We start from the raw sequence: 20,287 nt of genomic DNA on the forward strand, positions 1-20,287 counted from the left end.
GCTGAGATATAGCAAATGTTCGACTTTGCCATCCCAGTTTTGGTGTTCAATAATATGAGGGGTCATGGGAAATGGCAGACATCATGGAGAATCTGTCAATAACTAATGGTATAAGTGATGCATTATGCAACAACTCAGACTAATAACTTCATGACTAATGCACATTTCTCCCCTTCATTCTGCTGATACAGCTAAATGTCTACACAGCTAAGCTTCTAAAGGAAACAACAGCCATCGGAAAACTACTTTTGGTGCAGTGTAAAAGAAACAAGGCGCCCAATAAGAGTGCACATCATGTCTCATTTACAACTTATATGTCAGAGCTTATGAGGAACATCTGAAGGCAGCAGTAGCTCTGCCAAGTAAAGAAATCAACACAAGACAACTAAATAATGTTCCAAAGTAATTCTGATTAAATTATGAAATGCATCAATGGGGCAACTACCACACAAAGACACGTGTTATTTCACATTTTATTCCCTTTCTTTCTCATACACGATGTTTCTCCACATGGAATACACTCATACTGAAGTCAGTTGGACAGGGTGTGCAGATTATACAGTGAAGAGCAAACAGGTTTCTTCTTCCAAAGGAGAGAAGATCGGTGTGTAAGAAGGTCAGTTTCTTTAAGATTCAATTGTTTAAGAGTTAATGTGAAAAACAGATGTAGAAACGTTTCTACATCCCGACAGAGATGAGTTTGAGCAGGTATAATTCGTATTTGAGGGTGTTTACTCTGATTTAAGGCCCTCCTTGATGAGGTTGAGCTCATAGCACAGGGTCTCGTAGCGATATGCCATACGGATCTGGGCCACATTGGTCTTGCGGATGTCGTTGCCCTCTGGACCCTCCTTCAGGAAGTCATGACCCAGGAAGTGGCTCTTCTCCTAGAACACAAAAGGAAACCACAAGCGTGTTTTGGTGCGAGTATAAAATCATCTTCATGGAACATGTTTAATCTCTTTGATTTAAGAACAGCCTGCACATTTAAAGCTGAGGTAGGCAGGTTGGAGTAAGTATGATTAAAAAAACATCCTGACAGTAGTGCATGAGACAGGTAATCTGAAAAATAAATATGTGCCTCTGTGTCTTCCGGTGCTCCTAACAGCATCTGCAAGATTTCACAGACCGGCGGAAAACAACCAATCAGAGCCGAGCTGGAGCCTTGCCGTCTCTGAGCAGCTGTCACGGTCAAACTAGGGAGCGCTGATCAAATATTAATTAATATTCTGTTACTGTAATGCCTATTTCTCATATAAAATGTTTTCTGAAACATATTGTAGTGAACTGTTTAGCTGTAAAATGAGAAAGTTTGTGACTCGGCAGCCATGTTGAGATCAGTTGAGGAAATACCAAGCACCGCCCACCAGCCAGAGCAAACTTTCTCATTTTACAGCTAAACAGTACACTACAAGATGTTTCTGAAAACATTTGAGGCGAGAAATAGGCATTACAGTAACAGAATATTAATTCATATTTGATCAGCGCCGCCTAGTTTGACTGTTTGATCGGAGTTCGCGAGTGATTGACAGCTGCCTCCGTTGAATGAACAGCCAATAGGAACGCTCTCTCTCTGAAATGACCTGTGATTGGTCAAAGTCTTCCGTCACGGGCTAGATTTTTCTAAAGCCTGAAAACAGAGCCATGAGGAGGTGCAGAAGTCTAGTTTTCTCTCAGAACACTTGAATTACAATATGCTGAAAGGTTATTATGGAATTTTTTTTCCCAATGATGCCAAAAATATTCTGCCTACTGAAGCTTTAAAGTTCTCCATCAGGTGTGTGTTACCTCATGAGACATGGCGCTCTGCAGAACGCTGTTCCTGGAGATCTCACACATGTCGCAGGTACTGAGTTTGAAGACCTGGGCTGCAATAGCGTACTCCTCCATCAGGGGTTCCTGTGGACACAGAGATATTTGGATCACTCTTTTTTCAAGTTACTGAGGCTCAAAAGAGACCTCGTAGACACAGCTCCCAAAAGCTATAGTACATACGTTTGCCATGAACTGTGGAAGGCAGCATTTTCCAGAGGTAACTGTGTTTATGCAATTCACATTATTAAATAGCTAATTTTGCACACATCTGCATGCTCTACATATGGCATTATGCTTGCAATGCATGTTCAATCAATGCATGTTCTACTCCATTTCCGTTTGAGTGTGCTGTACATTACTTTGTCTGTACAATATGAATACAAAAACTAAAATGCATTCATCTGTAGATGTAATACAATACTCATTACACACAGCACAGCATGTGTCACTTTAAACTCTCTCCATGTGCTCAGACCTTGGTGTAGTGGAACTGCATGGGGTCGTCGGTGGAGAGAGAAACCACCAGGCCTTTCTTGTGGAACTCCAGCAGCGGGTTCTTGGCGTATTCCAGGAACAGGCTGTTGTTGCTGAGAGGGGACATGGCGACGGGGAGCTGGGTCAGGAAGTACAGGTACTGCAGCACAGGACTCTGGGGGTGGAAGAGTCATATATGTGATCAGTTTACAAAATCAGGTTCAGTCCACCTAGCATTTTGACTTTGATTTTTGATAATAAAGTAGGCAAAATTACTTGAAGGGCAATAAATAATGTATTAACTGCATGATTACTCATAGGATGAATCTCAGATCTGAGATTGCACTTGACATTAGATTATCAACTGTACTGTAGTCGAGATATCTCCTTACAAAGTTGCTCTTTTAAGGAAACCTAAAGAAGTTAAAGATTGTTGCAATAACTCAATAGTTATCAATACAGATAAGGCCTGCAGAGCCGAACAACATAAGGAAGGATAACACCCACTTGGATACATATTTCAAACATTGGATATTTCTTCCCCCTGTGACCTCTCTGTGTCCTTATGCACTTTAATCAGTTTATTAGATTATTGGATAATCTAACATCTTACATTGACAATTAGATATAAATTCAAATCCGGTGAAGATAATAAAGCATTGGAATGTATTTTAATCTTCTTCTCTTATGACTCAGTTGCACACTGTGTATAATGATTGCCATATTGTGCTTTAGGACCATGGAAACCTTGTGGTTCCTTTACAGAATCCAAGTCTGACACCAAGAACTGTTGGTTGATCACGTGCAGATGAAAGTACGTATGAGTGCTGCTGAGTTACGGTAAGTGAAGAGAGGACTGACCTTCTTGAGGTTGAGGCCGTGAGAGATGTTGTCAGCGGTCATGAAGGCAGCCAGCAGATGGGTGATGGCCCCGGCCTCACCGCAGTGAGGCCTGAACATGAATGTGTTCATCCCCCTCTCACTGGAAAGCAGATGAGAAACACATACAGTATTATACTATGGAAAGGACACATATTCCTAATGGACTTATTGTCCTTTTTCGTCAAATATGTACTCACTGTGAGTATTTACAGAGGAGAAGATGAGATTTAAAGTAATGAGGGAAAAGTATCATGGATATGAACACAAAATAGCAGGAATCTCTTTTAAAAAAAACAACAAAAGAAATTCATGCACCGCTTGCTAATACAGAAAAAGACAAAACTGTGTGTCCAGAGACAAAGTTACTGACCTGCGGAGCTGGTTGAGCACAGCGATGTTGGCATACATGTAGTAGATGTAGTAAGTGTAGGAGGGGTTCTTCGCGATGTCCCACTCCTCTGGTTTGGGGCTCTTAGTGCAGAACATGTGACCACTGTGCTTAGACTCATCGTCCACGCTATCGAAACCTGTCACCTGCACACCAGGAGGCAAACGGTTAATTATACAGGGAACAGAAGGCTCTCCTCTGGAGGTCATTCTGAGTCTTTCAACTCAAAATAACTGTGAAAAACTGGTTGCCGTCCTTTGTGTGTGACTACATTTCACCAGAAATTGGTGGTCTACTAATTTACTATCCACATGTCTGGTCACTGTAGTCTAAAAGGAGCGGGGGGTTCCCATCCACCATGGATGTATTTTCCTAACTTACATTTTTGTAATCCTCAAGGTGTCTAATAAACACATTTGATGTTTCCGAATCCCAACTCAAAATATTGTCCCAAGGTGCGTTTGGCGGCCATCTTTTCGGCCATCTTGGATTTCCAACGAAAATTGAAAATCAACGTAACATTTGAATTAGACATCATACAGACACAAATGACCCCATTTTGCTGTGTAATTTTTTTTTAACAAGTTATACATATGTTTATAATCTATACAAGCAAGTTGTCATTGTTCAAACAATAAGATGGGGTACCCATGCAAGATTTGGGTTGTAAATTAGTTGTAAAAGGGGTCCCTTGACCTCTGACCTCAAGATATGTGAATGTAAATGTATTCTATGGGTACCCACGAGTCTCCCCTTTACAGACATGTCCACTTTATGATAATCACATGCAGTTTTGGGGCAAGTCATAGTCAAGTCAGCACACTGACACACTGACAGCTGTTGTTGCCTGTTGGGCTGCAGTTTGACATGTTATGATTTGAGCATATTTTTTATGCTAAATGCAGTACCTGTGAGGGTTTCTGGACAATATCTGTCACTGTTTTGTGTTATTAATTGATTTCCAATAATAATTATGTAAATAGGGCTACGTTTGCATAAAGCAAGCATATTTGAGTATTAAATACTTGACAATATTTTAATATATTTAAATATATATATTTTAATATTTTAAATATTTTAATCGATTGACAGCCCTAATAATGAGTTTACTCATATGGTGGCTGTAATTATTGTTTATTTAGCAGCTCTTTACTCAAACATAGAGAGCGGCTGTATTTTCACCATTATATTTTTTAGATACAGACGTAGGCAAAGTTGTTGGTAACGTTCCGTTAAAGAGAGAAAAACCCACAATGGTCACTGAAATAACTTGAAACTGACAAAAGTAATAATAAATAAAAATTTACTGAAAATGAACTAATGAAAATCAGATATTGTTTTTGAATTGTGGTTCAACAGAATCATTTTAAAAAACAAACTAATGAAACTGGCCAGGACAAAAATGATGGTACCCCTAGAAAAGATGTAAAATAATGTGACCATAGGGACATATTAAACTAAGGTGTGTCCTGTAATTAGCATCACAGGTATCTTCAAACTTGTAATCAGTCAGTCTGCCTATTTAAAGGGTGAAAAGTAGTCACTGTGCTGTTTGGCATCATGGTGTGTACCACACTGAACATGGACCACAGAAAGCTAAGGAGAGAGTTGTCTCAGGAGATCAGAAAGAACATTATAGACCTTCATGTTAAAGGTAAAGGCTATAAGACCATCTCCAAGCAGCTTGATGTTCCTGTGACTACAGCTGCACATATTATTCAGAAGTTTAAGGTCCATGGGACTGTAGCCAACCTCCCTGGACGTGGCCGCAAGGGGAAAATTGATGACATATTGAAGAGACGGATAATACGAATGGTAACCAAAGAGCCCAGAACAACTTCCAAAGAGATTAGAGGTGAACTCTAAGGTCAAGGTACATCAGTGTCAGATCGCACCATCCGTCACTGTTTGAGCCAAAGTGGACTTAATTGAAGACAACCGAGGAGGACACCAAATCATAAAAAAGCGAGACTGGAATTTTCCAAAATGCATATTGACAAGCCACAAAGCTTCTGGGAGAATGTCCTTTGGACAGATGAGACAAAACTGGAGCTTTTTGGCAAGTCACATCAGCTCTATGTTCACAGACGCAAAAATGAAGCATCCAAAGAAAAGAACACTGTACCTAATGTGAAACATGGAGGAGGCTCGGTTATGTTATGGGGCTGCTTTGTTGCATCTGGCACAGGGTGTCTTGAATCTGTGCAGGGTGCAATGAAATCTCAAGACTATCAAGGCATTCTGGAGCGAAATGTGCTGCCCAGTGTCAGAAAGCTTGGTCTCAGTTGCAGGTCATGGGTCCTCCAACAGGATAATGACCCAAAACACAGCTAAAAACACCCAAGAATGGCTAAGAACTAAACATTGGACTATTCTGAAGTGGCCTTCTATGAGCCCTGATCTAAATCCTATTGAACATCTGTGGAAGGAGCTGAAACATGCTGTCTGGAGAAGGCACCCTTCAAACCTGAGACAGCTGGAGCAGTTTGCTCACGAGGAGTGGGCCAACATACCTGTCAACAGGTGCAGAAGTCTCATTGAGAGTTACAGAAATCACTTGATTGCAGTGATTGCCTCAAAAGGTTGTGCAACAAAATATTAAGTTAATGTTACCATCATTTTTGTCTAGGCCAGTTTCATTAGTTTGTTTTTTTAAATGATTCTGCTGAACCATAATTCAAAAACAATATCTGATTTTCATTAGTTAATTTTCAGTGAATTTTTATTTATTATTACTTTTGTCAGTTTCAAGTTATTTCAGTGACCATTGTGGGTTTTTCTCTCTTTAACGGAAGAGTACCAACAACTTTGCCTACGTCTGTATTTTGGGAGACTATTGTAGTTTCTTTGAAGGGGAGGGTGCAAAGAAAATATTGATAATGCAGCAGAGGGCCTTGCTTTTTTATAAAATAAAATACCCCAGTAACTTTCACAGAGTCCCTAATTCATGGCAGGGAAATTTGTCCTTTAACCAAGATACAATTTGGTGTCTTGTTGTGTCTCAGCTGTTATGATCATCCCAGTTACCTATGAATGCTTTGTGTAACTGTTTGTGACTCACGTGCTGGAGGAAGATGCTGAGGTCTGGGTTGGACTGTGGGTCGATGGTGGCCTGGAACACGGGAAGGAAAATGTTCTCCAACATCTTGCCAAAGTGGGGCACAAAGTCCCTGCTTCTGAAGATGTCGCTAAGGTAGAAGAGGGAGAAAACAGATTAATTCAAATATGAATTCTAGCCATCTTTCACACCTTTTGAGCCTTTTTTTCAGCAGTGGATTCTTTAATATCATATCCTAGGCAAAGTAGAATCTGTCATTTATCCACAAGGATAAATTATTTTCCATCTGTCTCACATTTTGGTCAAACTGCATAGAAGAAAGAATCCAGATTGAGAACTCACTAGATCCTGGGTATTTGAATCATCCATTTGAGGTGTGGGGAGAAGACTCTGTGCCTGACGAACCAGCCGGAGAGCTTGTTCCACTCGGTGGCGTTGCAGCCGTAGATGGACAGACGAGGCTCAGCATACTGGTACTTGGCATCCTCCAGGTCACTGGCTACTTCCTGGTTTACACAAATCACACAAATCAGGCTCAGATCACATGAAGTTCAGTATATAGATCATAGATGATCCATTTGGCAGACCAGTATAGGCTGATAAATAGACAACAGAAAGCTGTATAATATCTCCTTCTAGGATGTTGGCTTACAAAAATATGGATCATTTCATTATCAAAACCTATTTTTCTAGAACTGTTTTTCTGTGATGTTTTTTTTATCTATTCTTTTTATATAGAAACTGACCTTGATGATGGTGGCAAAGTACTCTCCATTGATGTGGTTCTCTGTCTTCATGTACAGGTCACGCAGCTCACTGGCTCCTACGGGGTTGTACTTGGCGTTGAACTTATCAAAACGTTGGAAGGTTTGTCTTCCCTTCAGGGAACAAATAACAAAGAGACAAGAAAAGAGATTTAGACCATGAAAGGTTGACTGAGGAGATGGGGCAATAGGATTGATTGATTTATTCTAACTGCCTTGGATTATCATTTTGCTTTAAATGTACTTGTGTGATTTTCCCCTTTTATATATACATACTTTATAAGCATTGTTGAAGGAACCTGAGACTAAAGATTTTCATTGCCAATGACTGCTTTGCAGGAATTGACAAATAAAGAACCTTGAATGTTGCAATAATGTCAAGAAAATTTGGATATTTACTTTAAAGGACCAGTGTGTAACATTTAGGGGGATCTATTAGCAGAAATGGAATACTATTCATAAGTATTTTTCCTTTAGTGTATAATCATCTGATAATAAGAATTGTTGTGTTTTCATTAGCTTATAATGAGCCCTTCATATACATAGGGGACGGGTCTTCTTCACAGAGTCCACCATGTTGGTCCGCCATGTCTCTACAGTAGCCCAGAACGGAAAAACCAAACACTGGCTATAGAGAGAGACTTTCATGTTTTTATGTTACCTGAAGGCCACTGTAGTTCTACGACACGCTTGTGAAACTGCAATAACGTGAGCCGCTGAGTGCAAAACCGTGGCATCGCCAGCCGCCGTCTGACTTCCGTTGCTCCTAAAGTAGTGTTATTATGGTAAGGATGGCCTCTGAGCGAGGGAAACGGTGTTACTAAAGTTTTGCACTCGGTGGCTCACGTTACCGCTGTCTTAGAAAGGGAGGAGTGAGGGGAGGGGTACTCACTTGGTTGCAATTTGCAACCACACCACTAGATGCTGCCAAATCTTACACACTGTACCTTTAAGTAGTCGTTTTCCAAATAGAGCGAATAAGGAAATTACATTTTAATGTCCTTTAGATGTTTAAATTGTGGTAATTTCTGATGTAATATATTTATTGTATTATCTACCAGTATGTATACAATCTACAATTTTAAGAAAAACTATGAAAAAAATGATTTTTAATATAAAACCTTTGACTGTTGTTCTCAGCATTTTGATATCAGAAACTCCTCATTATGTGTACTTACAATAAAAAAAAAAATCAATACTATTAAATACTTGGATGCTTTCTGACACAGTCAGAGAACAGCAACTGAAATTTCTCATGTTTCCTTTACATACTAATTCAATTTGCTGCTATGCATTTTTATTACTCTGTCTCTTCACATCTAAAGCTGCCAGTGTTCCAACAAGAGAGTAACGTACAGCGTGCACATCCAGGGAGTCCACAGTGAGGTCATAAGGGTGCAGGTGAAGGGACTCGAAGAGCTCCTTCATGGTGACCTCTTTCCCATTAAGCTTGTGTACGACGCGGTCGGCGTCCACGCGGTAAGACCTCTTGATGAAGCGCAGCAGGTGCTTCTGGTTCATGCAGGCAGCAGCATGGATGTGGGTGTCCACCTGGGATGACAGAGAGATGAGTGAAGAAGAGTGGATCACTGAGGTTTGGGGTTTATGTGGCATGTAATAACTCTGCTTGGACACAAGAGGGAACTAAACACACACACAAAAGGTGCATATAAGTGAGGGCAACAGCAAACTAAGTGGGAAATAGAAGTTTAAGATTCAAATGCATAGACCTAATAAGAAAACCTAATTTCATAAAATGTTTGAGTACACTGAAAATGTTGATATTCAGTGTACTCAAGGGACGTTTTTCAAATGCTTTGACTTTGAATAACTGTTTTCAATGATTTCTGTATGAACATAATGTGTTTTTTTGGGACATATGACACCATACATTCTACATTTATAAGATCTACGGCACATCCTCTCGTTAAAAGTCGATGTAAAGACTTTCAGATCAGGCAACGGAGGAAGAATGCAAAGATTCTACATTAAAATGCCGAAAAGCAAAGGTTTAAGGTTGATTTAGAGTTATTTGTGCAGCTTTTTTATGTTTTAAAGCTAAATTAGAAGCAGTGTCCGTGCTAAATGCTTTTCTTGGCTACCTTCCTGCAGTTGTAGAAGTCCCTGTGGGGGTTCAGCTTCAGCTCCTTCATCTCTTCCATCTCATTCAGCATCTCATGCACATTGAACTTGGACATGAGGAACTTCAGACGGCGGTGAGTGTAAGTCTTACTGCAAAACAAAGAAAAGCATATTAACACATGAGCTGCACTGTGGGCGACACAGTTTTAGAGCTAGAGTGAAGTTGCTGGTATCATATGAAACTAGAAAACCGAAGGAATCCATTGGAGGAATCTAAATGATGCTCCGAAGTTAGGCTAAATTTTGGCGAGGAGAAACTGGCATGGACATTTTCAAAGGGTTCCTTTGACCTCTGACCTCAAGATATGTGAATGAAAATGGGTTCTATGGGTACCCAAGAGTCTCCCCTTTACAGACATGCCCACTTTATTATAATCGCATGCAGTTTGGGGCAAAAACAATGCAGTTTTGTGTTCATGTGTGATGGTGTCAGTCCCAATAGGAGCCATTTCATTGTAGTGAGACCATTTTTTGAAACTTGACCTCACTGTATAAAATGACCTGTGGTAACCTCTAGGATAATCACAGCCTCATGAAACTTTACAGCCACAAACTAGAGACCTAGAGAATTCAGAGGATGGATGGCTGTCCTAGGTAGACTGACAATAAGGGGGTTTCTGAGCAGTTTCCAGAACAGAAGAGCTCGCCATCCAATCGCCGAAAAATGCAATTCTTGCAGAAATCTCCAAAAGTCAAAAGGTTTTGATACCACATCACAGCATGGTTTTTTCTATGGTGTTCCTCAAGGTCTTGGTGTCTTAATGTGGTATTTTGGAGGGATTTTTGATCATTTTTATCAATTCTTGAGTGGTAAAAAATGGTTCAATTTAACACCAAATCTGTGTAACAAATGGTATCAACCTAACATAGCATGGGAATGGCCATCATATACTTCCATCATAATGTTCTAAGCCCTTATACACTTTCAAAATTTATTTTAATCAATTCATTATTTATTAATTATTATTTTATTTCTGATTTATGACTAGAACATCTTGACAGTGGAAAAGGTTAAATTCTAAAATTCAAAACAGAGCAATCAACACATCTCAAGGGACTCACGTTGGGCCCTGTGCAATGAGAGCAATGAGGAAGTTCATGTCATCGATGAAGGTGTCGTAGTCGGGGTGGGGCAGGTCTTTGGGCTGATGTTTGTCAGCAGCTGCGGCGTCGTTGTACACATAGATGAGACCCTCCTTCATACGAGCAACGTATCCCAGATTCTTTGGCAGGTTCTTGGTATCAAAGGGGTCCTCCCCGTTCTTTGGAGGAGCTGTGAAGACTGTTGTATGGATGTAACATAGATATGAATCATTATCATTATTATGAATCAAATATCTCACATAAGCTCATTTATCAAAACCCCAGGTCCGCCATCCTATTGAGCCTCCTCACCTGGCTGCAACTGATCTTCAACTTTGAAGGTCTCCCCCTCGATATCACGCAGGTACTCGGAGGTTGTCCGTGGGAAGCGCTGGTAGGCCAGCCTCATGTACTTCTCCCTGATGGTCAAGGCACGGTACACACCCTTACAGGACAGCTCAAAGTCATCCATGGTCACCTGATTGGCAGATATAAGACATGTCACAGATTTTTAAGTTACGCATACCTGTGCAAAAATTGTAGCCTTACAGTTACATGTGGCTATGTCAACTTTTGAAGCATTCCTTTCAAAAACAAGATGAACCACCAGCTCTCAACTCCAAAAATACAAAATGTAATTCATAATTTGTATTTGTTTGATGGAAGGGGTGAAAGCTTCATTGCTAAAAAACTTTTCTGTGCAAAACATTGTCCCTATTTTGCGGTTTGTGTTTTTCTGATATGTTCCATTATTACATGAGAGGTCATTTGTTCTCTTTGAAATTATGCCATATGTTATATAGTCAGGGTATATGTCTTAACAAACGAGAGGTTTTGAGTAGGTTAAAGCAGGAATAACAATCAGTTCCTCCAAAGTGTTTCTCTCTCTGTAAATGTCAAACCCACAGTCATGAAACCTAAACCCCGGCCTGCTCTCAGATGAGCTCCATTCATGGACCTCTGGCTCTGTGGCCTCTGACCCACGGACACATATAGTCAGTGAAATTCAAAGTCTGCATCCATGTCCACTTGACCCAAGTCTAGTTTAGGAACCTTTCATGACATGCAGTAAATACAGTGGAAGAAAGCTCCTACTACTACTGCTAGTGGCCTACACTGTAAAACACCATACTGAAATTCAGTGCAAATCAAATATTTTTTTATAATGAACTTATTTTAAAAAGTTACAATTTCTTATAGGTCAGTTTCCAATCTTTATGCTAAGCTAAGCTAACTGGCTGCGGGTTGTTTTAGCCTTATATTGAACGGACAGATATGTAAGTGGCATCAATCACTTTAACTTTTGGCAAAAAAGAGACTAAGTGTATTTTGCAAAAACTGATTCCTTTAAATCAACTTGACTTAAATTTCTTGTTAAGTCTAGTGATTTGAAATGATGATTGAATGAACGTTCTCCTGACTGTTCGCTGAACTAACTAAATGAAGTTTCTGAAGAAAGTCGTTTGCAGCTGTCAACCTGCATGTAGCAGCTTGTGGAAGATTCCGGTGACGCACAATGACTGCACGGGTAGAGTTTGTGCAGAGAGGCAGGCAGCCAGGTATAGGTAGACAGGCAGATAAAAACCCCATTAAAAAAACCTTTGACTTTGAGACGAGGGAACCGGAAGTACACAAAATTCTAACACATTTCCTGGTTTTAGGATTCCTGCAGCACTCTATTGTCTAGTGGTGATACAGTGCTACCCTGCAAAACATTTTTAGCTAGTTCAACTAATTCCCTCCATTTTTGTCTGAAAAACTAAATGTTGTTTTTATCATTCTCCTCATAGCGTTCCCTGAACTTAAAGGGGGAAAAAAAACGTTGCTTGACTTTGTTAAATGTATGGGATACTATCCTTCATCATGGCTGGAACAATTTCAAAAAAATTGTCACTATTAGTCACATAGACACAAAATCATGGGAAAATATGGTCCAGGTTGAAAAATACAGAAGTTACCCTTTAAACGTCATCACGCCCAACACTAGTCCATCTTTAGCTAAGTGGTGGTGACATAAAGTCATGTGACCATGGTGTGGTTTGTTTATAGCTTAACGTTACCGTTTTACTTATGGCGATTGCATTTACATTTAAAAAATCATAAAAGTGGTGTTCATTCTTGAAGATTATCTTGCTGAACAGAATGTGCAAGTATCATAAACGTTTGTTTGCCACAGAGCTTATTTTCTGCAATAATCCAAAACCCAATGGAAAAATCATTGGCTTTTTGTGGAGGGAACCAGGGCGATGTTAACTTCCTGGTTGGCCTACAAACATAAGCACTCTATGAGTTTGATGCTACTTGCTGATGATTTTACATCAAAGATTAATTGAAGTCTAAAAAGGTGGGTGATCTAAAAATATAAAGGCAAACAAAGTACTCCAAGTTCACCAGTGAATTTGAATGGAATGAAAGGAAAGTGAACAGTACCCCGGAGGCGTAGTCTCCGATGATGGCCACTCTCTGGAAGTCGGGCACTTCCAGGTAGAGGGGCGTGTCCACCTTCACCGACACAGAGGAAGCAGTGTGGGCAGCAGGTGTGTGGGAAACGGCTGTAGGCACGGCCATGGTGAGGCTGCGCTGGTGCCTCTTGCTGTGGATAAAGAGAGGTGAGGTTAAGAGCAGTGGTTCCCAACCTGGGGTTCAGGCCCATAAGGGGGGGCGACAAAGATCACAGGAGATGCACCAGGATTTGTCTGCTCTGAGGTTGTCAAAACTAGATTTGCTCATCTATAACTAAAATTCTGCTTTAATGTATAACTAAAATTCTGCTTTAATCCGTATTTGTTGGCGTTTAGCCTTTCAAAAACAACATTTTCACTGCGGTCAGAAACCTATTGACTCTCCCGGTTGAGGCACACAAAGCGAGCCCCCCTACTGCATTAACTGGGCAGTCTAGCAGCAATCTAACAACATCATAAATCACATTTATATAACCACAATAACAAAAAAATCTATTTTGTCACTAACACTATTATAGTAAATCAAAACAAAAAAATACATAATATTATGTATCTGCATTCACTTGGTGAATCCGTCAAATTGCATCACTTTATTCATGTTGACGAAACTTACGAGTTCTATTCATTAAAGAAAGTTAATTTAATTAAAAAAAACAAAACTAATTTGAATCACACTGAAACGCCTTATTCAAATTGAGGATTTTGTTCGAGGATTTGTAATTTTTTTAGGGTGATGACGTTGGGGGGCTCAGCTTTTCTTAGATACAAGTAGGGGGGGCTTCAAGGAAAATTGGGAACCACTGGTTTAGGAGTTGGCTTCACCCATTTTCAACTTTTTTGAAAACAGAAATTACCCTCAAGACTAAAACTAAATGTAAGAGCCAAAACATGATGACATACTGAGGTTGTGGTGTAATTCAATTTTAGGAACACTAGGTGGCACTGTATTAATTGACTGACCCAGCCACGGGTATATAGGTAAAGAGGTGTGTTGTTGGCGTCAGGGTTTAGCCCGTTAGGGCTAAGGGTTTTTGACCGCAGGGACGCTGAATTGTTTGCCGTGTTGTTGTTGTTTACTCGTTGCTATGGTAACCGGACTTGCTTCTTTAAAGGGACTATTTGTAACTTTTTAAGCGTATAAATGTAGCGGGTCGCCACACATGCGCGCTCACATATGCGCGTTCGCGTGTTGCCGCTGCCTCTCCAACTCTGCCTGCCTGCCTTCGCTCAGAGAGCGCGCGCGTTCTCAGCTTGCTCCACCTCTAGACGTGAACGCGCGCTCACTCCACACTGCAGAAGAGTTAGTTTAGCTTTGAGAATATCTAGTGGACGTTTGTGCAGAAAAAAAATGCTGCAGCTCCTCCAGACCAACAGAGGTTTCCCGTGTCTTGTGAAGTGACGGAGCTCCTCAGCTAGTAACGTTATCGTCTCGTTACCGACCGGGTGCCGGTGTCTCCTCTGCTCTCTCCGGCTGCGGGCGGAGAGAGCAGGGAGACACGCTGCAGAGCCCCGCTGCATCAGCCTGCGCTGAGGCAGTAAAAGCCAACACTAAGATCAGATCTAAATCATGTTCATGGAGAGACCTTCGTCTGGTCAGCTAACATTACTGCTAAGCAGCTGAAATATAGAGTGATATTGTGGTTTTAGCTGACGTGTGTCGCCTCACTGTTTTGAGCGATGCTTGTTCAGGTATATTTAGAGCGAGCAAGCGCGAGCTCGACGCTGACTTTCATTGATTTCACGGCCACAGGTGTCGCTGTTAAGAAGCATTTCTGAAAGTTACAAATAGTCCCTTTAATACACTATCAAGAATAAATGAACTGTTATTGAGAAACCAACGAGCGGCTTGAGGATCAGTTTTGTACAACACAACAGACAACTAAAGGTACTATCTACAGCAAAAAGCGCGTCAGTCCAGGGCTAATCACCTCAGTAGCTACAGTATTAGACTTAGCTCCTACACTAAAAATAAAACCTTATTTTCTCACCATGTAATACCGTGATGTTGCGCCAGAGGCACAAACTGGCAATACATAATCTCCCGTCTCACCGTTTATCAGCATCATCCTCAGTGTGCAGATGGTGGGCCATCTCATGGTGCATGATGGGACAGTCCTCATCCACATCAAACATAGAGATCTCATCGCGGGTGTCCTCGCTTTTGGTATCAGATGCAAAGACCTGTTCGGCGAAGGCCCGCATCTTGTCATCGGTCTCTGTCAGGCACAGCAAAGGTTCGCTCCGTTAATAACAGAAATGCATTCTGCTCCCATCACACCATGCAGCACTAAACTAAATAGGCTGTGGCCATGAGGCGAGCCACTAATAGTACTTCTTGACCGTTAATCTATGCTGCATGAATATGACTGGAGAAGGATGGAGATTCATGATGAATGAATGGTGCACATGACATCCGACTACATCTATGACATAAAAAGGCACATACATTACCGAACCTGATGTGTGCAGACTCCAGCACATGCGTTGTATACATGACATGACAGGGTGCAACTCTGACCTCCAGTTTGGTCCCATGCACATAGAGGAACTACAGTGATGAAGCACTGACACACACTGTCGGCTCAACTCATAGGGATACAAGATAGTATAAAGCCTTTTTACATTTTTAACTCCAGACCCAGTTTTCCTATCATCTCTCACTCTGTGTTTAGCATTTTATTATTTGCACTCCATCAGTCAGGATGGAAATGGCTCTAACCTTACCAAAAGAGAGAGTTCACTTACAAGTATACTATTAGTACATTGATATTAGTATACTTACTAAATAAAGTATACTTGCGAAATATACTTGAACTTTACTTAAGTTGACTTCATAATAATAACTTGAAGTATAATGTTTTTTTGTAAGGGTATATATGGATGTAAGTGAGATGATTTTGATCAGAATTAATCAATATGTTGAAAAAATGACAGGAAAAGAGGGTCAAGGTCCAAAATGACTGGAGTTACGAACCAAGCAATGAACAACAGTTCTTTAACAGGCATTCAAGTTTCATAAGGAACACAATGACAATACGCAGCAAGAGTGGCATGACTTGATGCCTAACTACTGTCAAGATCAAACTATACTTGTTACATGCACTTACTAGCCAAGAGCCAAGGCTTTCTACTCAACAAATCCAGTATGGCACATGTGATTAACCCTCTCACCCTCCATACTTACTCTGTTGACCTGATTATGCCCAGCAAGAAAGTAGCACCGCCCAGAATAAGAATAATAAAAGAGAGTGTTAGAAAAGCATTGGTTAGAAAGGTGATATACAAACGTGAACATGACATGTAACTGCCATAGTTATGATACACAACATTTTAGGAACAGACACTGTATAATATTTATCAGTTCTTAACAATATAGAATATAGATTAGAAATACATGCAAAGTAGCTGTTGAGGATATGAACAATGAAATGAGACAATATGGTAAATGGACTAGTAGGATTAAGGTAACATACAGGGTCAGGAGGAATAATGGCAAGGACACGTGACTGTTAAATTGAATTCACAGTTACTTTTGAAATAACAGCAGCTGGACAAAGAATTGGTAACGGCATTTTCATGACACATGCAGAGATGATTTCGTGGTCTCAGCGCTCACAGTACTCCCAGTGCTCCCAGTGCTCCCAGTGCTCCCAGTGCAGTGGAGTAACACGTTTGGAATATGCAGGATACTCAGGTGATGTGATTCCATTACTGCACCGCTACCATTTCTAAACATCTACAACGTCAAACAACATTAAATAGGCGTTATCAGTCGCTATAAGCACCATAGATGTGGGTCATTAGGGGCCTACTACGCCTACTTCTAACATGTTGTAAAACTGAATAAAACGTCACGTTTTGAACACAAACAAAAAGGCTTCTTTAGGTTTAGGCAATAAAACTACAACTTCTTTAGGTTTAGGCAACAAAACTACAACTTCTTTAGGTTTAGGCAACACATCTACAACTTCTTTAGGCTTAGGCAATAAAACTACAACTTATTTAGGCTTAGGCAATAAATCTACAACTTTTTAGGCTTAGGCAACACATCTACAACTTCTTTAGGCTTAGGCAATAAAACTACAACTTCTTTAGGTTTAGGCAATAAATATACAACTTCTTTAGGTTTAGGCAATAAATATACAACTTATTTAGGCTTAGGCAACAAAACTACAACTTCTTTAGGTTTAGGCAACACATCTACAACTTCTTTAGGTTTAGGCATAAAACTACAACTTTTTTAGGTTAAGGCAAAATAAACACTTAAGTTTAGGAAAAACAAAGACAACTACATTATTGGTTTCAAACAGAATGTGGACTCTGGTCTCCTGGGTGAAAGCCCTGTGTTTTGTTTCCCATCCATCGTTCCTGATCTCCACCCAATATGGAATTTCACGCTGTCTATACTACAGCACCTGACTTCTGCTTCTGCTCCTGTAATAATTACTACTGTTGCTAGAGGTCGCTGTCGTGTTCTTTTTTTACCTTCTGTCGGTGATCTACCATGTGAATAGATGATAAAACCTACTAGTGGGTGTAGTAGCCCCCATCTATGGGGCTTATAGTGACTGATAACACCTATTTAATAGCCTTACAACAGTCTAATCGGCTGTTCAAACAAGTCTGGAGGTCAGTTAAGTCTTGTTTGTGTGCTGCTTTGCTAACTGAGAAGCATTCCCATGGTGGAAGAGTCATTGAGCTACCTGGGAAAAGTCATTTATTGATATAATTGCTCACATTCAGTTCAGTTTTGATTGGTGATGCTCTGTTTGTAAAGCATCTGATTATATACAAATATAATGAACCAGAGAACCGATATTGAATGTGAACAATAGATTAATAAATGGTGTCAATCTCCACTGTATTCCATTACTTTCCATTTCATATGGAATAGACGTTCATTTACTCAGATCCACATTACCAGGTTGCATTCAAATGCGCTTTGGAGAAAGAATATTTGCTAATGTGACTGTCTCACATCCATACAAGAAACCATGCATTTGAAATGCTTCACATCTTCCCCAAGCTCCTAAGGACGTTTCTCAGCTCCATACTCACTTCCTCCCTTTGCTGAATAAGAAAAAAGTCCCAGGCAGGGTGGGACAGTCCAGGTTAGAGGGAAACAAAACAAGCGTGGTTATGTCTCAAAGCAGCAATAATTGGGAAGTAAGTGAGCTACAAAAAAAAAAAAAACTGTCCACAGACTTTGCGTTTTTTTTTGGGACTATTCCTTTAGTAGAAAATAGTCTACAGTTAGTTATGCTGATTATCTATGGAGTGTCCAGGACATTCCATTTTGTATGATTTGGGTAAACTGACCCATTGAGACTCATCTGAATTTGATCAGTTTGATCATTAACACATTTGTTGTCAGCTGTCCACACCTGCTCCGGCAGATCGTAAAACCTGCCTGCATGGATCCGACTGCCCGACAACACTGGTGTGAAATCTCTGCAGTCACATCAGAGTATCACAAGTTGAAACAGTCTCAAACACATTCTCCACCAATACCTGCCAAATCATTACAACCACTTAACCTATTAGTTGTGAAACAAGCTCTTCATACAGCAGCTGGTCAGACCATTGCATTTCTATTCCTCACCCTTTGAAAAACTCTAAACAGCATACTGTTCATCATACTTGCCAGATGTCTGGTGGAGGTGAGCCTATAATTAGCCACCAGTACAACATCACAGCTATTAATAGCAGGAGTGGGCCTGATGATAGAGCTGTTTATTACAGAAGCCCTAAACGGACATGGTTCAAACATTTTTTTAAATGCTGTTATCTCGAGATCACGAGTTCATGAGCTTTGTTATCGCTAAGAAAACAAAACGTTGTTTTCTTTTATTACTTAAAATGTTTAGGTCGACGGTAAATGCGTTCAAATGGCCCAGATTGAGCTGACAGTGTGGATGTACTATGGCTGACAGTGATGGACTTGGTGAAGTTAGTGGAAGGATACACGTGTGACTATGTCCAGTTTTCAAAATAAGCTGCCGCCCTTGAATGAACAGCCAATAGGAACGCTCTCTCTCTGAAATGACCTGTGATTGGCCAAAGTCTCCCGTTATGGGCTAGATTTTCTAAAGCCTGAAAACAGAGCCATGAGGAGGTGCAGAAGTCTAGTTTTCTCTCAGAACACTTGAATTACAATATGCTGAAATGTTATTATGGCATTTCTGCCCAATGATGCCAAAAACCTTCTGCCTACCCCCACTTTAACAACATAATTAACTTGTGATGTCGAGATACTGGTATTAAAAAAATAAGCTTGAATCCTGTCCGTTTAGAGCTTTGAGTAGTTCATAGTAGGGATGAACTACAAGAAGGAACATGAACAAAACTAAAAACTGAAGTACAAGTTGAGCATCACCTGATCTCCTGTCACACTTGACCTCTGAGAATCTGCTGGCACATCACATCCATCAAACATCTCTTGACATTTTCACCGCTGAAATTCAATCACTCACTAACTAGATTATGCACCGACACACAACCCCCGGAGTTTTATGATACGAATTTAAAATGCTTGCAATTGAGCTCAAGAAAGGTATTTTGACGTAGGAATCACGCAAATTGCAAAAGTAAAAAGTCTTTTCATTTAAAATTTGATGACATCTTGTGATGTCTTTATAGCCTTCATATTTGAACTATATACATTTTAACCCCGATGAACCTGTCATTAAAGCTGTCAGTGCCATCCATTAGAGTGACAATGTAACAGTGGCAAACAGATGGGGATTTATTACCCTAACAGCTGGTGATATTACACACAGCACGGGGTGAGACCTCTGTAATATGCATTCAAAACATATTTGCAAAGTTTTGTGAGTTCTCACTTCCATTCTTTCCATACATCTCAACAAGCAGACATGAGGGTGGCTTTCTGACAGATTTTTCAGTTTTTCATGTGTTGGCCAAAGCATCCATGGAAAAGCATAACAAAAATGAATTCACTTAAGGTGAAGGCTTCCTCTGTTCATCTTTATAGTCGTGTGTCAATGTCAAATAACATTTGAAAATGCTATCCAAACGCTCCTTCTATAGATGAGAGTGCATGTTCAACCCCAGAGTCATTGTGCCCATACTCACCTGGCACTAAGACTTTCGGCATGGTGACGCTCTTCCTGTGAAACGCTCCCTGAGGACTTGGTAAAGGGTGAACAGCCACTGGACCCCTGTAGACGGGAAGTGTGAAGCCCTGTGCTTGGTCTGT

General features: G+C 40.4%; 1 protein-coding gene across 2 annotated transcripts; it reads right to left on the reverse strand.

Annotated features, from left to right (window-relative positions):
• Nucleotides 1-459: 459 nt before the first annotated feature.
• Nucleotides 460-20,287, reverse strand: ampd1 (adenosine monophosphate deaminase 1 (isoform M)). 2 transcript variants are annotated; one of them, XM_074642889.1, is made up of 16 exons: nucleotides 20,164-20,286; nucleotides 16,253-16,261; nucleotides 15,119-15,284; nucleotides 13,037-13,199; nucleotides 10,919-11,084; nucleotides 10,586-10,805; nucleotides 9,484-9,613; nucleotides 8,738-8,932; nucleotides 7,364-7,495; nucleotides 6,960-7,123; nucleotides 6,621-6,747; nucleotides 3,542-3,705; nucleotides 3,151-3,271; nucleotides 2,291-2,464; nucleotides 1,789-1,899; nucleotides 460-887 (listed from the first exon to the last, which is right to left on the reverse strand). In XM_074642889.1, exons 1-16 carry the CDS (start codon nucleotides 20,183-20,185, stop codon nucleotides 732-734), a joined length of 2,220 nt encoding a protein of 739 aa, XP_074498990.1. In that variant the 5' UTR covers nucleotides 20,186-20,286; the 3' UTR covers nucleotides 460-731. The 2 variants fall into 2 exon arrangements, with proteins under 2 accessions (XP_074498990.1, XP_074498991.1); XM_074642890.1 differs by lacking the exon at nucleotides 16,253-16,261 and having other exon boundaries at nucleotides 20,164-20,287.

Source organism: Sebastes fasciatus, chromosome 8, assembly GCF_043250625.1.
Source record: "Sebastes fasciatus isolate fSebFas1 chromosome 8, fSebFas1.pri, whole genome shotgun sequence".
NCBI classification, from domain to species: domain Eukaryota; kingdom Metazoa; phylum Chordata; class Actinopteri; order Perciformes; family Sebastidae; genus Sebastes; species Sebastes fasciatus.